General features: G+C 35.0%; 4 protein-coding genes across 4 annotated transcripts; 2 read left to right on the plus strand and 2 right to left on the minus strand.

Annotated features, from left to right (window-relative positions):
• Positions 1 to 499: 499 nt before the first annotated feature.
• LOC105837617 (protein flightless-1) lies at positions 500 to 6549 on the minus strand. Its single transcript, XM_012682537.3, is given in 23 exon segments — positions 500 to 634; positions 754 to 867; positions 977 to 1159; positions 1371 to 1500; positions 1577 to 1665; positions 1667 to 1829; positions 1901 to 2022; positions 2096 to 2299; positions 2383 to 2505; positions 2608 to 2734; positions 2807 to 2979; positions 3118 to 3432; positions 3517 to 3702; positions 3820 to 4066; positions 4150 to 4220; positions 4283 to 4371; positions 4459 to 4700; positions 4789 to 5005; positions 5092 to 5312; positions 5392 to 5553; positions 5654 to 5892; positions 6069 to 6179; positions 6487 to 6549. Coding segments are annotated over 23 exon segments (3726 nt in total).
• Positions 6550 to 8538: 1989 nt separating this feature from the next.
• LOC105831605 (mitochondrial import receptor subunit TOM22 homolog) lies at positions 8539 to 11201 on the plus strand. Its single transcript, XM_012671836.3, has 4 exons — positions 8539 to 8668; positions 8993 to 9096; positions 9654 to 9759; positions 10231 to 11201. Exons 1-4 carry the CDS (start codon positions 8623 to 8625, stop codon positions 10434 to 10436), a joined length of 462 nt encoding a protein of 153 aa, XP_012527290.2. The 5' UTR covers positions 8539 to 8622; the 3' UTR covers positions 10437 to 11201.
• Positions 11202 to 12349: 1148 nt separating this feature from the next.
• LOC105831603 (39S ribosomal protein L17, mitochondrial) lies at positions 12350 to 13558 on the plus strand. The gene is made up of 3 exons (XM_012671832.3): positions 12350 to 12591; positions 13042 to 13252; positions 13327 to 13558. Exons 1-3 carry the CDS (start codon positions 12397 to 12399, stop codon positions 13458 to 13460), a joined length of 540 nt encoding a protein of 179 aa, XP_012527286.1. The 5' UTR covers positions 12350 to 12396; the 3' UTR covers positions 13461 to 13558.
• Positions 13505 to 16406, minus strand: LOC105831601 (2-oxoisovalerate dehydrogenase subunit alpha, mitochondrial). The gene is given in 9 exon segments (XM_012671829.3): positions 13505 to 13669; positions 13743 to 14006; positions 14098 to 14198; positions 14200 to 14302; positions 14373 to 14517; positions 14779 to 14940; positions 15016 to 15211; positions 15381 to 15542; positions 16031 to 16406. Coding segments are annotated over 9 exon segments (1272 nt in total). The 5' UTR covers positions 16088 to 16406; the 3' UTR covers positions 13505 to 13587.
• Between the last annotated feature and the right edge of the window lie 89 nt (positions 16407 to 16495).

Genomic DNA, 16495 nt, shown 5'->3' on the forward strand with positions numbered 1-16495 from the left:
AGTCTCATTCACAGTGTGTAAAATAGGAGAGAATCACAGAGAGAATCTTTTTTGGATTCCTTGGATAATGGAAATATGAGAGGACTAATTCTTTGTACTTGCATCCGTTTGAAGAAATGAGACTGAATCGAAAAAGTGCCCATAGAAATTTGAATTAAATTATGTATACCAAGCAAACTGACGCTCATAATATTCAAGAAAGCGATTGGTAAATAATTATTCAACAAGTTGAAAGCAAAGAAGCAAATGCAAAGATTTTACTAGTTAGATTCGTTGTTTAGTGAACAATTATTGCGTTTCCTGATCAATCGCTCGCATCAAGGATACGCAGATTATTACGATGGATTAACTTTCGTTTGGTTGGCATATGAAACGCGAGTAAGAACGAAGATCGCAACGCATTACGAATCTATGTAAAAATGTTGCGCTTGTGTGTCATACCCTGCCTGCATATAAAATTAACTCTGATACAATAAACGTAGTGAGCATTGACTCGATTTTACTGCGGTGGCCTTTTGTGTAAACCCCAGCCATGAAAGCACTTCGTGAATTTTTTGGATTCTTTACCTTTGGCAGTTAAAAATAACTTACGGGGTTTTTCGGGTTGTTTAACGCGCAAGTGTTGAATATATACCTGTAAAAAAGAAAAAAATTTATTTAACGTTCTACATCGCTCTGTAATTTATTTACTTTGTTGTAAAATATTTGTAACATTTTCATAAAAATTATCTCAATTAAATTTATATAATTTACCTGGGCTGACTTATAGGCCAGTTTGATTTCGACTTCCGAGCAGCGAGTACCTAACCAAAGGAATACCTGTTCTCCATTGTCAAGAATCATTATATCATCATCTGCCAAGTCATCCTATAAAAAAAATAACGTTCGTTTACCGTAAAAAATCTGAAGAATTTTGTTCATACACTAAAAGCTTGCTGTAATAATATCAAAATATTTTTCTAGATTAGAGATTTACTTGACAAAAATCGGTGCATTTCTCGCTGATTGTAAAGTAGCCCTTCTCATTGGAACATCTAAATAGTCTTGTGTAATTCATATACTCTGCATCAGTGTCATACGGTTTCTTCCCTCCAAGCGCCACCCAGAAAAAATTGTCTGGTTCCTCACCTTCGTTTAATACTTGCAGGCTTATCCATGGCTGTAATCAATTTAGATTTATTTTCTATTTTTACTTATAAATATTTGTTTCCACAATTATAATATATAAAATATTCTATTTTTTTAGAAGTAAAAAAGAACATTTAAGTATTTAGCAGACATTTATATTTGTGATTATTTCAAATTAAATAAAATTGAATTTTAGCTTTTTGGAATCTAAGTACAAAAGATATTATAAGATTTATAATCACATTGTTAAACATTTCCTCCGCTATTTCTGCAATCAGACGAGCATCCTCAGGATCAGCCTTCGATCCAATCCACGCGTATACGATACCAGTTCCTTCGTCGGAATTGTTAAATGGCACATTTAAGAGATAACTATAAATAAAAAGAGATTATATGTGTGCATTACAAATGGAATGTAATCGTGCATAATTTACGTAATGTGCCTCACCAGAAAGCAGAATTCAATAACGTCGAATCCGCTGGTATTTGAATGAGCCGAGTACATAAGGCACTGCCGTTACTTCGCAGATGATAGAACTTCCACTTTGTTACTACCTGCAGCCTTTGGCTGCTTACGTTTACCTTGATGAATGATGAACTTTCGTTTAAAGTAACTCATAAATTTTAGATTTTCTTGCTGCTGATGTGTCCTCACAACTTCCAGGTTTTCTCCGAATAATGATTTAAATTTCTTTTGTAAACTAAAATAGAAAAAGACATGATTCACCTGATATATTGATGATCACAGATAAATATATCTATTATTCTTTACCTAAACGTAAATGTCAGCCATCCCATGTTTCCCGCATCTCTGCCTTGCCAGAAGTATACCGTACACTGATAATCGTCTTCGAACTGTTCCTCACCGTCTTCGTTCTCTGTTATATCTAATGGCTAGTTAATCAAAAGTAAAATGGCAATTAATCTTAAGTTTTGTATCAACAGAAATACAATACGTTTTACATACCATCCAATACCGGCATAAGAAAACGTAACAATCCGCACTGTAAAAATGACCTAACTCCTCCTCCGGCAAACGTACGAATTTCTTTCCCTCCAATACCAACGCTTCCATTCCCTCCAAATCATCGTTCCACTCCGTCATAAGTTGATGCGCTTCGATAGCCGACATCAGTGGTTGCCGTGGCATGAATAAAGCGGCCAAATCCGCCTGAAATAATAAAAAATAAATAAATTGTTTAAAAGTAGAAACATAAAAGAATAAACATTCAATTATGAAATTGTGAAACGTACTTTTGTCTCTTGCTGCTTAGCCCATTTAGTGAGATCTGCTCCAGTTTTAGCGACCGATTCAGCCGTTCTAGTGAAATCTACGGCGATCACTTCATCCCATCCAGTAAATTTAGACTTGAAAATCTGCACAATAAGTAAAGCAATTTTTTTTTATTTTTTAATAAAAAAGCTTATATATTAACTTAAAAATTTGTATAAACATTAATTAAAGAAGCACATTTATACCTGTGATTCAGTACCCTCCTGTAATCTCGTTACCATCGCGTAATCTGGTCTTTCTATCATGTTGAACAATTCTTGAGATAGTTTCACGGCAGCAGCGCGTACTAATCTCGTCGATTTTTTTCCAAACCTATAATCGTACGCATAATCAATTTAGTCACTGTATAAATTTAAAAATCAACCATATTCTGTAGATACTTACCAAACGTAAACATCTAAATAGCAGTCTAATATATACACATTGCGATTGTTTAGTAAAGTATTCGTTAATTTTCCATGAGGAACTTCAACCTGCGGTAATTCCAAATAACCCATTCCGAGTTGAACTTGATACAATCTAGGTACGAGAGGCACAAAATTTGGATCCACATGTTCCTGTTATGAAAACAAAAGCCAAATTATATAAAATTGCAGAAGTAATTATTAAATACATCATAATAAATTAATTAAAATTTAAAATTTACATAAATAGGATAATTGTTTTATTACTGTTACCGTAAAAAGGAAGCTTACAACAATTTGCAGATTTTTCTGTTCGTGTTCCTCTATGCCTAAATGCAGCAGAAAATCTTCAGACTCAGCATCCATGACCTCCGTTAGAATCTCAGCTTTATTTTTCCGTTCATTTTTATTAATTTTCTCTGCCATTAGTCGTGCTTTCGATTTTAACGTACTCTTTGCTTTCTTTCCATACCACATGAATATTTTAGTCCCTGTGTCGAGTACAAATACATAACCAGGATCCAGAGATTCGATACAGACTGGAACTGGTTCCAAATGTATAGAAGCTCCCGCCGCGTGTACTCTATATAAGCGAGTAATCGCTGGCTAAAAAATAAAAAATATGTCCCTTGATATGATTTAAATTCCCCTTTCAAAAATTTATTTACGATAAGAAAGAATTAAGCTCACAGTATCCTCCACCGTGTAAAAACCGGATGACGTGCGACCGCCCTCGATGTAGGTGATACCTGAATCAAACAACATCAGAAATTCATCTGATTCATCTCCTTGTTCTTCCCTGATTGTCCGACATTGTGCGCCTAAATAGTTTCTCAGATTTACAGCGTGAATTGCTGCACACGCTCTTTTATCTAACTGCGAAAATAAATTATTATTCAATTAATCGTGGTTCATAGACGCAATCTATATGATCTAATCACAGCATTCAATCTTAGTCCTTTTTTCATTGTCTCGGTTCAAAAGTATACGTACTGTCGCCTTTTCTCCGATCCAGAAATAAATCGCCCAAGTTAATGATCCACCTTCGTCTATCCCAGTTTTCAAGATGATGTAACAATCGCCTTCATAAAATTTGCCGTGTGCCACCTCTTCAATCTCATTCGGTAGAAAATTCTCTATTTCCCAGACCGACAAGCCGGGTATTTGACCCGCATCCTCGTCAAAAAACTCGGAATAATCCAGCGGTGGCTTCTCTAAAGTTTCATCCCATCGCTTAGGTCTAAAAAATTAATCATATAATAAATAAAAGAAGTCAGAAAAAAATATAGCATATATTAAGAAGTTTATAGATTTTATACTCACTTCAAGGATTCTGCTTTCGATTCCTCACATTCCTTATCCTTGTTCTTCTCTTTCGCTATATCTTTCATGCCCTGAAACCACACAAATCATTATGTAAATAAGTTTCTTTACAAACGATGTGATAATAATATACCTTAAGAATTTTAGCCTGATCTTGGTCAGCTTCCTCCTGATCTCTCCTCCTTCTTAATCTCATTTTACGTGCAATTGGATCTTTACTATCTGCAATCAAAAATATATTTTATAAAAATTACTTAGATCTCTCTACTTATTTTATCATATCTGATCATAATACATCACAATACATACTGGCAGCTTGAACTGGAGCTGGTACATTAGCACCAGCAAGACGCAATTGATGTTGCAACGAGAAATCGATATTGTAAAATTCGATGCCCGACCCCCTTTGCACTTCTGTCGGTTTCGGTGGCATCACTAAATTTGGATTGTCTCGCAAATCCAGCTGTTCTAAATCAGTAAGAAGGTGAATAGCATCCGGCACGGTAATCAACCGATTTGATGTCAATATTAACTGCTTTAATGAACCACATCTAAAAAAATATATACATATATTTCTTTTTACAATATTACTTTAAGAAAAGATTTTTATTCTTCCTGTAATAAAAAATAACAGCTCACCTGCATAGTCCTTCTGGTATCATTTCTAAGTGATTGTTAGCGGCAGAAAAAACCTGCAAAGATGATAATTTCCCTATTCCAGAAGGTATGCCGTCAAAATCTAATTCGTTATCGTTTAAATACAATCTTCTTAATGTAGAAATCTTGCACAAAGCGGCCGGTATTGCACTTAATTTGTTTCGCGACACGTTCAGAGTCTCCAATTTCATCCACAATTCTAGAAGATATATTTTTTAATTAATATCAACGTAAAGTTACACTAAAGAGATAAGACAATTGTGAAAAGTTCAAAAATGTATGCACCTATCGCTATTGATAATTCCGTTATCTGATTGTCACTCAGATTTAAGCGGCGCAAATTCGACAAGGAATAAAGCGCATCAGGCACTCGCGGCAAATTGTTTTGCGACAAATCAAGTTCTTGCAAATTAGTTAGCGTTTCTAGACTAGAAGGTATATTATTCAATGTTCGTTGTGTGTCCCGCATTTGTAACGTTGTTAAATTCATTAATGATGGCAATTGTCTGAAACAATTTGAGAGAAATAAACTCCTCTTGAAAAAAAAAAGAACATTATAAGACGATTTAAAAAAATATTCCCTACCTTAATTGAAAGTGACCTAAGGGATTATGATTTAAATTTAAAGTCTGTAGATTGGCCAAACGTCGAGTCTGTGGTGGTACTGTTTCTAGCTTGTTGTGACTAAGATCCAAGAACAATAAATCTGTCAAATGGATGAACAACGTATTTGGTATAGTTTCGATACTGAAAAAATAAGAATATTGTCAAAGCTCTCTCTCTCTCTCTCTCTCTCTCTTGCAAATTTTTCCATGATAATAGCATTCGTTTAGTCATTAATACTTACTGATTATGGCTTAAATTAAGATTGAGCAAGGAACGTGCTCTTTCTAGGCCTTCAGGTACCTCCTTCAAATTGTTGTGACTTAAATCTAAGGTCGTTAGTTCTTCTAAATGAAACAGCTCTGCTGGAATACCACTGGATTTGATATTATTATGCCTTATGTTTAGCGTCCTGAGACAGCCCAATTCTGTCAATTCTCCATATAAACGTTCCAGTTTGTTCTTGACAAGTGATAGATGTTCCTGACAGATAATTAAATATATTAATTATATTAATATATTACATATATTACATATATTAATATGCAATCTTAGGTATTTAGATAATACAATAAATATTTTTTCATGAAAATAATTATAGAAAATATTTTTTATGCATGAGTAAATGTTATTATAATTTTTTTTTAATAATACTTTACCAATTTCAACAATTTGCCCATCTCCTCTGGGATCTCCATCAAATTTGTCTTGTCCAATTTCAGCCATTGTATTCCAGTCATGAGACGCATGGATTCAGGAAATTTGCCATCCTAGAAATATCAAGAGATAACTTTTGTACTATAGTTTGCCATTACTTATGACCAATCCTAAATCTTATCAAAATCAAGTTGATAAAAGTGGCATGGAATTCAGCTATCCCTTTTTGGAGCAAAGATATGTATAATGTTACATTTAATCAAGAAAGATATTACTATTATGTGCTGATAAAATTACAAAATAAATATACGAAAAAGCATGAACTGGATAATTAAGTCCTTAGGGAGATTCCCACGCATGGTTATCTCCCCGCGAGGTTAACCTCATACAAGGTTAAAACATCCCGGCAATTGCACTCACGCCAAAGTCGTTGCTGCTGAAGTCCACGCCTCGCACGAACGGTAGCACCCCGGTGTTCGCCATCGCGCCTACCGGGCGGTTGCGCGGCAGCGACGACGACGACGAGGAGAGCGTGGATCGTCCGGAGCACAAGAGTCACGTTCCAGGAATCGCGGTGGTGGGTGTCGCGCGCTAAGTGTCGGTGTTGTCGCAGCGGACGCGGCGCGCCGCGTCCACATTCGTCGCCACGATCGTCGGACAGTGGTGTCTGACTTCACCGCGTGCGGATGATTTCTATCGCGCCATGCGGCGCCGCGATTCCGCCTCGCGAGTCTCGCGACCGGGACTCACGTCGTCTACGGCGTCCGATCCGGGTTCAACTGTCGCAGCGCCAGCTCGGTCGAGCATGTGCGGGCGTCGCCGTCGCCGGCTCGACGCGCATCACGACTAAAGGTGCCTTTTCACGCTGACGCTTGACGCTCATTTTCAGCGTCAAAAGATATCACGTGACTGAAAATAAAGATAGCCATTCGTCATTTTTAGTCACGTGATGTCTTTTGACGCTGAAAATGAGCGTCAAGCGTCAGCGTGAAAAGGCACCTTAATACCAGCAGACCAGCACTGAGACGTGACAACGACGACGGCCGGCTGTACACCGCGAAAAGAAACGTTATTTCACTTCACCGAGGACAGAGACAGATCAAAACAGGCTCCGAAACTTCAGGAACGAAAACGCAAGGCAGACAGGCAGACAGACACGTACATACGAAACCGGCGCGCGTAGAATAGCGTCCTGACAGAAGGAACCCGTAGGAAAAAACTATGCAAAAATTACTGCATAAAAAATTGCATATTTTTGTGCATGAATTTCTGCAGTTTTTACAGATTTTTGTACAAAGTTTTCGCCTTCAGAATTTTTCTGCAGAAAATTTTGCAAAATTTTATGTAATTTTTTCTGAAGGCAAAAAATTTCAGAAAACATAAATAATTCTGCAAAATATTGTGCAGAAAATTTTGAAGACAAAAACTTTATACAAAAATTTACAGTAAAAACTATAGGAATTTATGCACAAAAATATGCAATTTTTGATGTAATCATTTTTGCATATATTTTTTCCTACGGGAACAGAGCACTCTCCGGAGTCCGGAGCATTGAGCAACCGACTGTTTTTCATCCTACGATTCACGAGTGAGAAAAAAAGAAAGAAGCATCTTCGTCCGGCGACGCCGAACCTTTTTTCTCCTAATGTTCAAATGTTAAAGTGTATTTCAAGAATGTGGAATCGAGATTGGGAATCTCTCCGCGTGCTTTTACATGGGATGTAACATGCGTACCGGGAATCGGGACGCACATTCGAAGCGCACATTTCCTGTCCTCGCGTTCGTGATTGTTAATTATTCGATAACATTACTATACTGTTTTTAACTATTTATTAATTATTATAGGCCATAGGCCTACTGTTCTTTTTCGCTGCACTACAATAATTACTGTTATAGATAGAATAATAAATTCTGATATGTGTGTATATTAATTTCTTTTACCTCTCTGAACATTTAGTTTAAAGCTGGTTGGCGGAATAAAATATTGATTTTTTTCATGTTTTCGGTTAAATCAAATTTAATAAATATAATTCTGTTGTAACAATATATATGTATACATAATAATCGTTGTATTATATATATATTATTATTATTCTGTATGATGCAATGCTAATAATAATGATATATAAATTGATGTGGATGTTGTACTCGAATTATATAATATCGATTCGTATACGCGTTTTATCAAAAAAAAAATTAAAAATAGGAAAAGAATTAAATCAAAATAATATTAATCCATAATTTTTTGTAAATATTCCATATATTCCATGAACCATCAATAAATTACAAGATTTATCATTTATGAGCGACATTTTTAATATACGATGACACAAATAGAAGCTCCAGGTAAAGCAGGCAAAAAAAATCTCGCAGATTAGAGTTCCTACTCGCCGCGAGTTCCACAAGTTACGTAAGTCGATGAACTTCGATACGCGCGAGCTTCATGCGATTCTAACGCCGCGAGCGAGTGTCTCCGCTGACTCCGCTCCCGTCCACCGTGCAAAAAGTTCGACGGGCGCGCGATCATCGAGCGTTATCGAGATCATCCTCGAGGGAATGGCGGCGTGGGCAGCGGTACGGGCAACCTCGTCTCGAGTCGTAGGTATGGTATAAAATTCATTCACTTTCAGTTTTGCTAGATTTCATATCGCGCGGGCGCGTATGAAACTTGAGCCACGTTGTACCGGCACGTTATCTATTGAGATACGCTCTTTCGCTCTCTCGAGCTTGTACCCTGAAAAAGAGAGAGAGCGAGAGAGTGAGGTGGAACGTGGTGGAACGTGCGGGCTGCGGCGAGTGCACCGCGTTGTGAAGAGAAGAGGAAACGTAGCTCGACGTGAGCAAGAACCTCTCTCCGGCCGCACTTATTCTTAAGACACAAGCAAGCGGAGGGCGTTTACGCTCACCCTCGTGTATATGGCTTCAGTTGAGGAGCTAGATCATCAGGTCGACAGCGGTATGGGCAGCAGCGATGCGCGCTCTCCCGAGGTGAAATCGCTCCTCCCGGACGACGAGGACGATGACGAGGAGGTACGAACGAACACTTATTTTTAAGGTTTACTGAGGGAAATGAAAGATGATCTCTCGTAGAATAGTCTCGTGCCTTGGACTCCTGGTGTGGCTTGTGCCACGGCGTTTGTAGAACGCAGGATGTTCAGTAGGCCGATTTCAGAATCCTATGTGGTCCTGGATTTTATAATCCGAAGATCACCATAAAGTATTATTTGATGATGAGAGAAAAAGTGGGTTTCTAATATCTTGCTTGGTGTGTTAATATTTATTATAATATATAGTAAATATATTTACTATTATATATTTATAATTACATATATATAACCTAGACCTAGACACATGTGCTTTTCTTAGCAATCAAGATCAAAATCAATGATATTTTATATATTTATATTTATAGCATTTTATTATTTGGGTAACAATTTTTTTAATTATTTAAGATTAAAGCAAATGATATTTGTAATATTTTATATATACATTTGTTAATAAACAGAAAGAAATAGTTATTTTTTTATCATAATTTTGTAATTTTATTACTTGGGATTTAATCAGTAAAATTATTCTTTTTGATTTAGGATGAGAGCTTAACAGAAAGATTATTAGGGCTTACTGAAATGTTCCCTGAACCAGTACGCAACTTTGGATACAATGTTGGAACTTGCCTATGCACATGTATCAAAGGTAATATTATTCTTTCAATCTTCTGCAGCTGACGGTAAACTTTTATTGGCTGATACAATTATAAATCTTGAATTGTTAAAATTAACTTGGTATTCTTTTTTTTATATTAGTTATTCTGATCTCTTAAAATTATTTAAATGAGTTTTACAAATCAAGATTTTTACATCAACTTTACAGAATTAAATGTCATGAGGTATATACATTTTGCAACAAAATTAGCAACTTATTAAGTCTATACATAGTTCATAATGTTTATTTGATTGTTTGTTTTAATGTTTATTCAAAATAGTTCACATAGTTACTAGAAAATTAGCAGAAAAATGTTAAAAGCAATGGAAACTTTCAATTATTTAAACAATGTTGTATTTTTACAAGTGTTATAATTTGTTAAAAACCTTTGTGAATTTATGTATAGGTCTAATATAACATAAAGCTAAATTACATAGTTTAGAAATTAATATATTTTTGCAGGTCTATATACATATTCGTGTTCAGCCACATGGCTGATCTTCAGTTCGTCCACTATCCTCTTCGCGCCGATTATCTTCGAGATGGAGCGCGCTCAGATGGAAGATCTGCAACGCACGCAGCAGAAGCAAGTTCTCTTAGGCCCTAACACAGCTCTGTCCGGTGTCAACACCTCGGGTCTTCCAATGGCACCGCCCGTTCAGCGATAGGCCATTAATATCACAAATTTACACGTGCACGCATACAAGGACACGTACAGAAATGACCAGTTAACAAAAAAAATCACTCGAGTTTTCCCGCTCATTTATTAACTAGTGCGACTTCAAACGCCACATAAGACTTCACGCAAATCATAAACAGATTTCTTTCGAACGGGAATTCTTACGTGAATCGAACGCGCATAATTATCTATTTAATTGGAGTAACTCTCTCAGAGTTGTGCGATATGAAATTTTGGAGTAAATATAAATTTGGATTGCTCAATGGGAGATCATTGAATTGCAACATTCGTCGGTCTAGTCCACACTCCTCTGACTCTACACTTACACTTGCACATATAAATAAAAAAAAACCATTGTTCCTTCTGATAATTTTTACTGAAAACTATAACATACTGTGGTATTGCGTGGCATTTTAAAATCGAACGCGTTACAGAAACGACGGTAATAATATTTCGTTCGAAAAGGAAATAATTCCGTCATTCTGTTCGCTTCGTGAATAAATAATTGAGTGAAAAGTTGAGCATGCAATTATTTGTTATTAGTTTAGTACATGAATCATGCCGACAGCGCGGTAATTGTTGTGCCGCATATTAGTATCTTTAATATATGTCTCATCTGTTACATTGTTATTTCGAAAGAAAGAAATAAAAGACATGTAGTGTCTTAATCCCATTGTGTCGTGCCGCGCCGACCTTTCGTGTAACATTTCTGTAAAATTAACAAATAAAAGACATAACGACCTTGTATACCATCGATTTTTTTCGTAATTCTTTGATTGATATCATTGACATTACTTACAAAGATAAATGTGATTTTAGAATTACTAAAATTACAATTGCGAAAATATTGAGAAATATTTAAACAATTCAATTTAGTTTCGATCTTTTCCTAATTATTTGTTTATACAATTTATACATTACTGTATAAAATAAATGTGGTTTCAAAGGTTAATTATTGAAATTACAATTAGGTTGATACAATATTTTAATATAAAGTCATTAGAGTACATTAACAAGATTTCGTATGTATCTATTTTATTTGGAAATTCTTTTCCAGAATTAAAGTATCATATAACTTTATGACTGTACAGAGGATAAACAAAATTTTTCATGTTATTCTACTTATTAAGTTTTCACTTGTATGACTAAATTTTCGTTAATTGAGACGTTTTTGTCTCAAATAGGACATCAAAACTAAATTTCAAAAATTTGACATTGTTTCTGTTATCTATACATATCTGGAATCTCAAATTTCGTCAATACAAATTGTAAATTTTTTATATCAAATTTTATAACATGTTGCATCATATTTAACCAAGAAAAAAATATGGAAAAACAAAATCTCAAGCAATTCCTTACTTAAAAAGATAATTTACCGAAGGTAAAAACAGAAAGACTATAAAGGGATAATATATTAAGCAAAAGAATTTCTTGATATTTTATTTTTCTACGTTTTTTCTATTTTTATTATCGGTAAATTACTTTTTGCAATAGGAACAGTTATACATCTGAAATTATAATAAAAGGTCATATAAGCTAACTGTCTTAATTGTAAAGTCATTTATTGTAACTCTCAATAATAATTTTTGCTTAATTTATTTTATTAAACAATTATTAAACATAATTAAGAAGAAATATAATATCATTTCTTTATAAAGATGTACTACTGGGCAGTATTAAATTGACCAGTAATTATTATTTATTTTAAGTATTAAAAGTACTAAAATAAAAAGAATAATTTTAGTATTAATTTATAATCGTCGAATATCGCAATCTCAAAATAACTTTTAAGATTTTTTAATAGCCATTCAAGATTATTTATTATTATTTAAGAACATTTTATGATCGACTATGTGAATACAATTGAAACGCACGCGTGGTCTTACAAAAGCGTCAGCCATGCGTGGATTAAAGCAAAACCGGAATAAAATATTCAGTAAACATCGAAGATGAATCAAGCGAACGTCGAGAATTTAGTATCGAAATTAAGATATAATGTCAAAGCACGTCGGCAGTTTCGAAATCCTGACGGTCCGGAGGGACGTCTTCGCAAATTCCAGAAAACTCTGACAGCGTTGCTCAAATACGAGCGGCTAGAATTGAATTATAACAGAGCTGACGAGACCAGAGGTTATGTTGAGCAGGTGTGTGCGCATCATTTGTTATTATTCAAATTGTATTATTCAAGAGGCATACGACGTTAATTATGATGTAGGAATATAAAGATACCTTACTCGATGAGTTCAAAGAGTGTGAGAACGATTGCCGCGTTAAATTTTAACTTGATGTCATGATCCACATTTGATGTTATTTTATTCTAAATTTTACTTTGTATATTGTTTTATTAATAGTTTTAACTTGCCGTCGTGACTCTTTTTCAATATTATTTTGGATTTAATTTTTCTATATTATTCTATTGTTTTTTTTAAACAGCTGTCTTAATTTATATATCGGCCATTATTTTTTAAAATCTTATTTTATATATTATCATCTTATTAATTCTAACTAGTCGTGATTCACTTGAAATTATTTTACATTTAATTTTATTTTGAGTCTAGTATTTGAGAATTTTATAATAGCATTTTATTTTTTAGTTGATATTTGAGGCAATACGTCATGGACCTACACATAAAGAGACAATGGATCTGGCCAATTTCTGGGTACTCGAAAAGCAATTGGTACACAAATTATTTAAAGTTCTTGTTCCAAGATATCAGAATTATACCACTTCGTTCACAAAACTTCACAAAGCACCAAATATATATCCCTCGGGTTACTACAGCAGAGCAATTTTAGAACTGAGAGGTAGGTTTTACCCCAGAAATTCTTTGACAAGTCAATCAAAAATTTCATTTATGCGATTATATCCTTTTTTTCAGGTAACATATATCCAAACGTAGAACAGTTCAATCCACATGAACGAAATTTACTTCATAATCTACTGCTTGATGCAGCAAAGAAAGAATATAGGATGGAAAAGTACAAAGAAGTCGCAGACAATATAAAGCAATAGAAAGGCAAGAAAAGTCTATAAAGAATGCTCTTGTACAGTGTGCGTTTTGTTAATTCTTTAGCATTTTAATTATTAAAATAAAAACAATATAAAATTTACATTTGCACAACAAGTAAATTCCTATCCCTTATTTTGAGTGTGTGTAAGAGTGTAATGGATAATGTTCCTTGAATTCTTCTAGATGTCTCTCCATCATGTTCATTTGCTTCCTGAAATTGCGAAATGTTAATAATACTGAAAGTAAAACTAACGATTCCAATTATTACATTTATAGTTGTATACTTGATATGATTGGGGATTTCCTTATAGACGTCAGTGAATAGATTCTTCCAATGTGGCTTAGACTTGCGTTCTGCCTCTCTAAATGTATGAAGAACTTCCTTCTTAGTGGAATTTACTAATTCTTGCTCCCTCTCTTTACACCATAATCCAAGTGATTCTAGATACAGACGGAACTTGACAAGTGGCGTATGGACGCTCCATTGAGCGATCTCGTCGGGTGATCGGTAAGCTGTGGAGTCATCTGATGTGCTGTGATGTCCAAGTCTAAATTTTTTTTTTAATATACAACTTATTAATAATTCGTTTAAAATTTTGCTTTGTAAGAAGAAAGCTGCCAAGATATACATTAGTTCACCTGTAGGTCATAGCTTCTATCAAAACGGGTTTCCCTTGTTTTATGCAGAACTCCCTTGCACTTTTTGTAGCAAAGTACATCGCCAGTACATCGTTGCCGTCCTACTCGAATCGTGTTAATTCCATAAGCCGGGCCTTTGGCCGCGATACCATCTCCCTTAAGCTGTTCCAGGACTGGCGTGGAGATTGCATATGCATTATTTCGACTGATTGAAACAATATGATCATTATCTATATCTATTCTATGAAATGGAATGAGGATTTTTTAAAAATTACCACAAGAATATAACGGGACACGATAGAGTAGCTGCGAAATTGAACGCTGCGTGAGCATCGCCCTCGCTCGCCGCACCCTCGCCGAAATAACAGACCACACATGCGTCCTTTTTATCCAACTTGAAGGCGTAGGCGCATCCCACAGCTACGAGAGTAAAAACTTTTGTTTCAGAACAATCTTTCATTAATTATAACTAAAGTGACCGCTCAATATTATTGCATAATATATAAATATTGCACGATATTGATCTTTATTAAATTTGTTTTTAACTGTCCAGAAGAATAATATTATACAATATTATTGATTGTTCAGGGATTTAAAGCATCAAGTGAAACAATAGTCGTTGATATTAGAGGGCTCATATAGGTCTCTACTACTGTCTCTAGTTGACAAACGTGTTAGTACCTTGAGGAAGCTGAGTCGTTAGCGGAGATGATATAGTCGTAAAATTCAACTCTTTGGAACCGTAGTGCACCGGCATCTGCCTCCCTTTGCCCTCATCCTCGCAGTTGCCATAACACTGATTCATGAACTTTGCTAACGGATACCCACGATGCAGCAACACACCTGTCACATCAATACAGCATATTTTAGATGTTCGTAATGACAAATTCAAATAACGTGTAATTTACAATTTCATACCAGCCTCGCGATACTGCGCGTAAATCGTGTCTTCCAGAGTTAAAGCGGCGGCAGAGCCGATCTGTACGGCCTCTTCGCCGGTGTTAGTCATATAAAATGAGATGCGACCTTGTCTCTGTGACTCGTACATAATCTTATCCATGATGCTTAAGATTGCCATATTGCGATACATTTTCACTAAAAACACGTCGTTCAACTGTAATGGAAGAATTCAGTTTGGTTGATGTATTTTGTTATTAATTAATTTTTATTTTAATTTAGAAGTTTATGTTTAATACTCGTTCAACTTAAGTCAGACTTTATTATTAAAAATTTCATTCTTTTAATAACATTTTATATTATTTTTATAATATTGACAATCAAACCTTTTCGTCTTCAGGTAATTTAGCTTCCTGTGAAAGCTCCAAATACCTATAAATTGGAATAGCTTCATAACTTTCTTTATTAACAAACTGAATACTATTGGTGAAATTATTGTCAATCCCCAAGAATTGTGGGGGATCACTCGTCGTGCTGTATTGTTTTACCTAAAAAAATACATATAAACATATAAGAAAAATAATTAAAAAACAGAATACCAATAAAGAAAAGAAGATAAAATTATAAAATATTTATCGCAACCTATATAATCATGTTTCATTTATAATATTTTTATTATTTAGTCACTGATTCATCATTTTATTTATTTGCAGCTACATATTTAAAATTGTTAATTATTAGATAAGATTAGATTACGTATATCAAAATCTACAAATATATAAACTGTAATAATTAAAACCTGTACTACCAATACTGTACAATTTTTAAAAATAAAAGCTACTCTAGAGTAAATTAGAAAAAATAATTGCACAACTACAAGTTATGTCAGAAAAAGAATGTGTGACATTTGGAGGATGTTTGTCGCGAGCGATGCGTGACTCCACATGAATCATCGCAGTTCAACGAACATATATCATTATAAATATTGCAAGGACATTTAAGCATTCGTTCGTTTACGGCACAGGTGATACAATACCTGTAACAGAGCACGTCGAAAGCGCGAAACGCTTCGAAGTAGGTTTCTCATGATCATCTCGGATACAGGTCTCCTTTTTATGATTATTTTAAGAGAAACGCATATGATTAATGTATGATGTGTGTGCAGGGTGCGGTAGGAGCTGATAACTTTTTCTTCTTCTTCCACCCAATGGATTTCTGTCCCAAAAGGGACACAGTAGTGACAGTACCACGATTTAATGATATCGGAGGGTGACAATCATGGGGATCAAGAGCTGATAATAATTGGTAAATAAGCACGTCAGAGATCACATGTGCGAATCGACATGTAGAGTCTGTTCGCGTCATCACATGCTCCGACCTCCGACCTCCGACGGTTCCGACTCGACATCAGCGTCAGCGGTCGCAGATTGCGGCCCCGGTAGCATACGGGCGCATGGGGAGAGGATGAAGACTAAGGGCAAGAACCAATCATATACTGAGC

The sequence above is a fragment of the Monomorium pharaonis genome, chromosome 4 (assembly GCF_013373865.1).
Source record: "Monomorium pharaonis isolate MP-MQ-018 chromosome 4, ASM1337386v2, whole genome shotgun sequence".
Classification (NCBI taxonomy): Eukaryota; Metazoa; Arthropoda; class Insecta; order Hymenoptera; family Formicidae; genus Monomorium; species Monomorium pharaonis.

Bases quoted from the DNA above. Each gene is read 5' to 3' on its own strand.
- LOC105831605 (XM_012671836.3), top strand. From the start codon at position 8,623: ATGGCGGCGTGGGCAGCGGTACGGGCAACCTCGTCTCGAGTCGTAG. The intron at 8,669-8,992 runs GTATGGTATAAA...ATATGGCTTCAG, and splicing joins AACCTCGTCTCGAGTCGTAG to TTGAGGAGCTAGATCATCAG. The intron at 9,097-9,653 runs GTACGAACGAAC...TTTTTGATTTAG, and splicing joins ACGAGGACGATGACGAGGAG to GATGAGAGCTTAACAGAAAG.
- LOC105831603 (XM_012671832.3), top strand. From the start codon at position 12,397: ATGAATCAAGCGAACGTCGAGAATTTAGTATCGAAATTAAGATATAAT. The intron at 12,592-13,041 runs GTGTGTGCGCAT...TTTATTTTTTAG, and splicing joins CCAGAGGTTATGTTGAGCAG to TTGATATTTGAGGCAATACG. The intron at 13,253-13,326 runs GTAGGTTTTACC...CCTTTTTTTCAG, and splicing joins AGCAATTTTAGAACTGAGAG to GTAACATATATCCAAACGTA.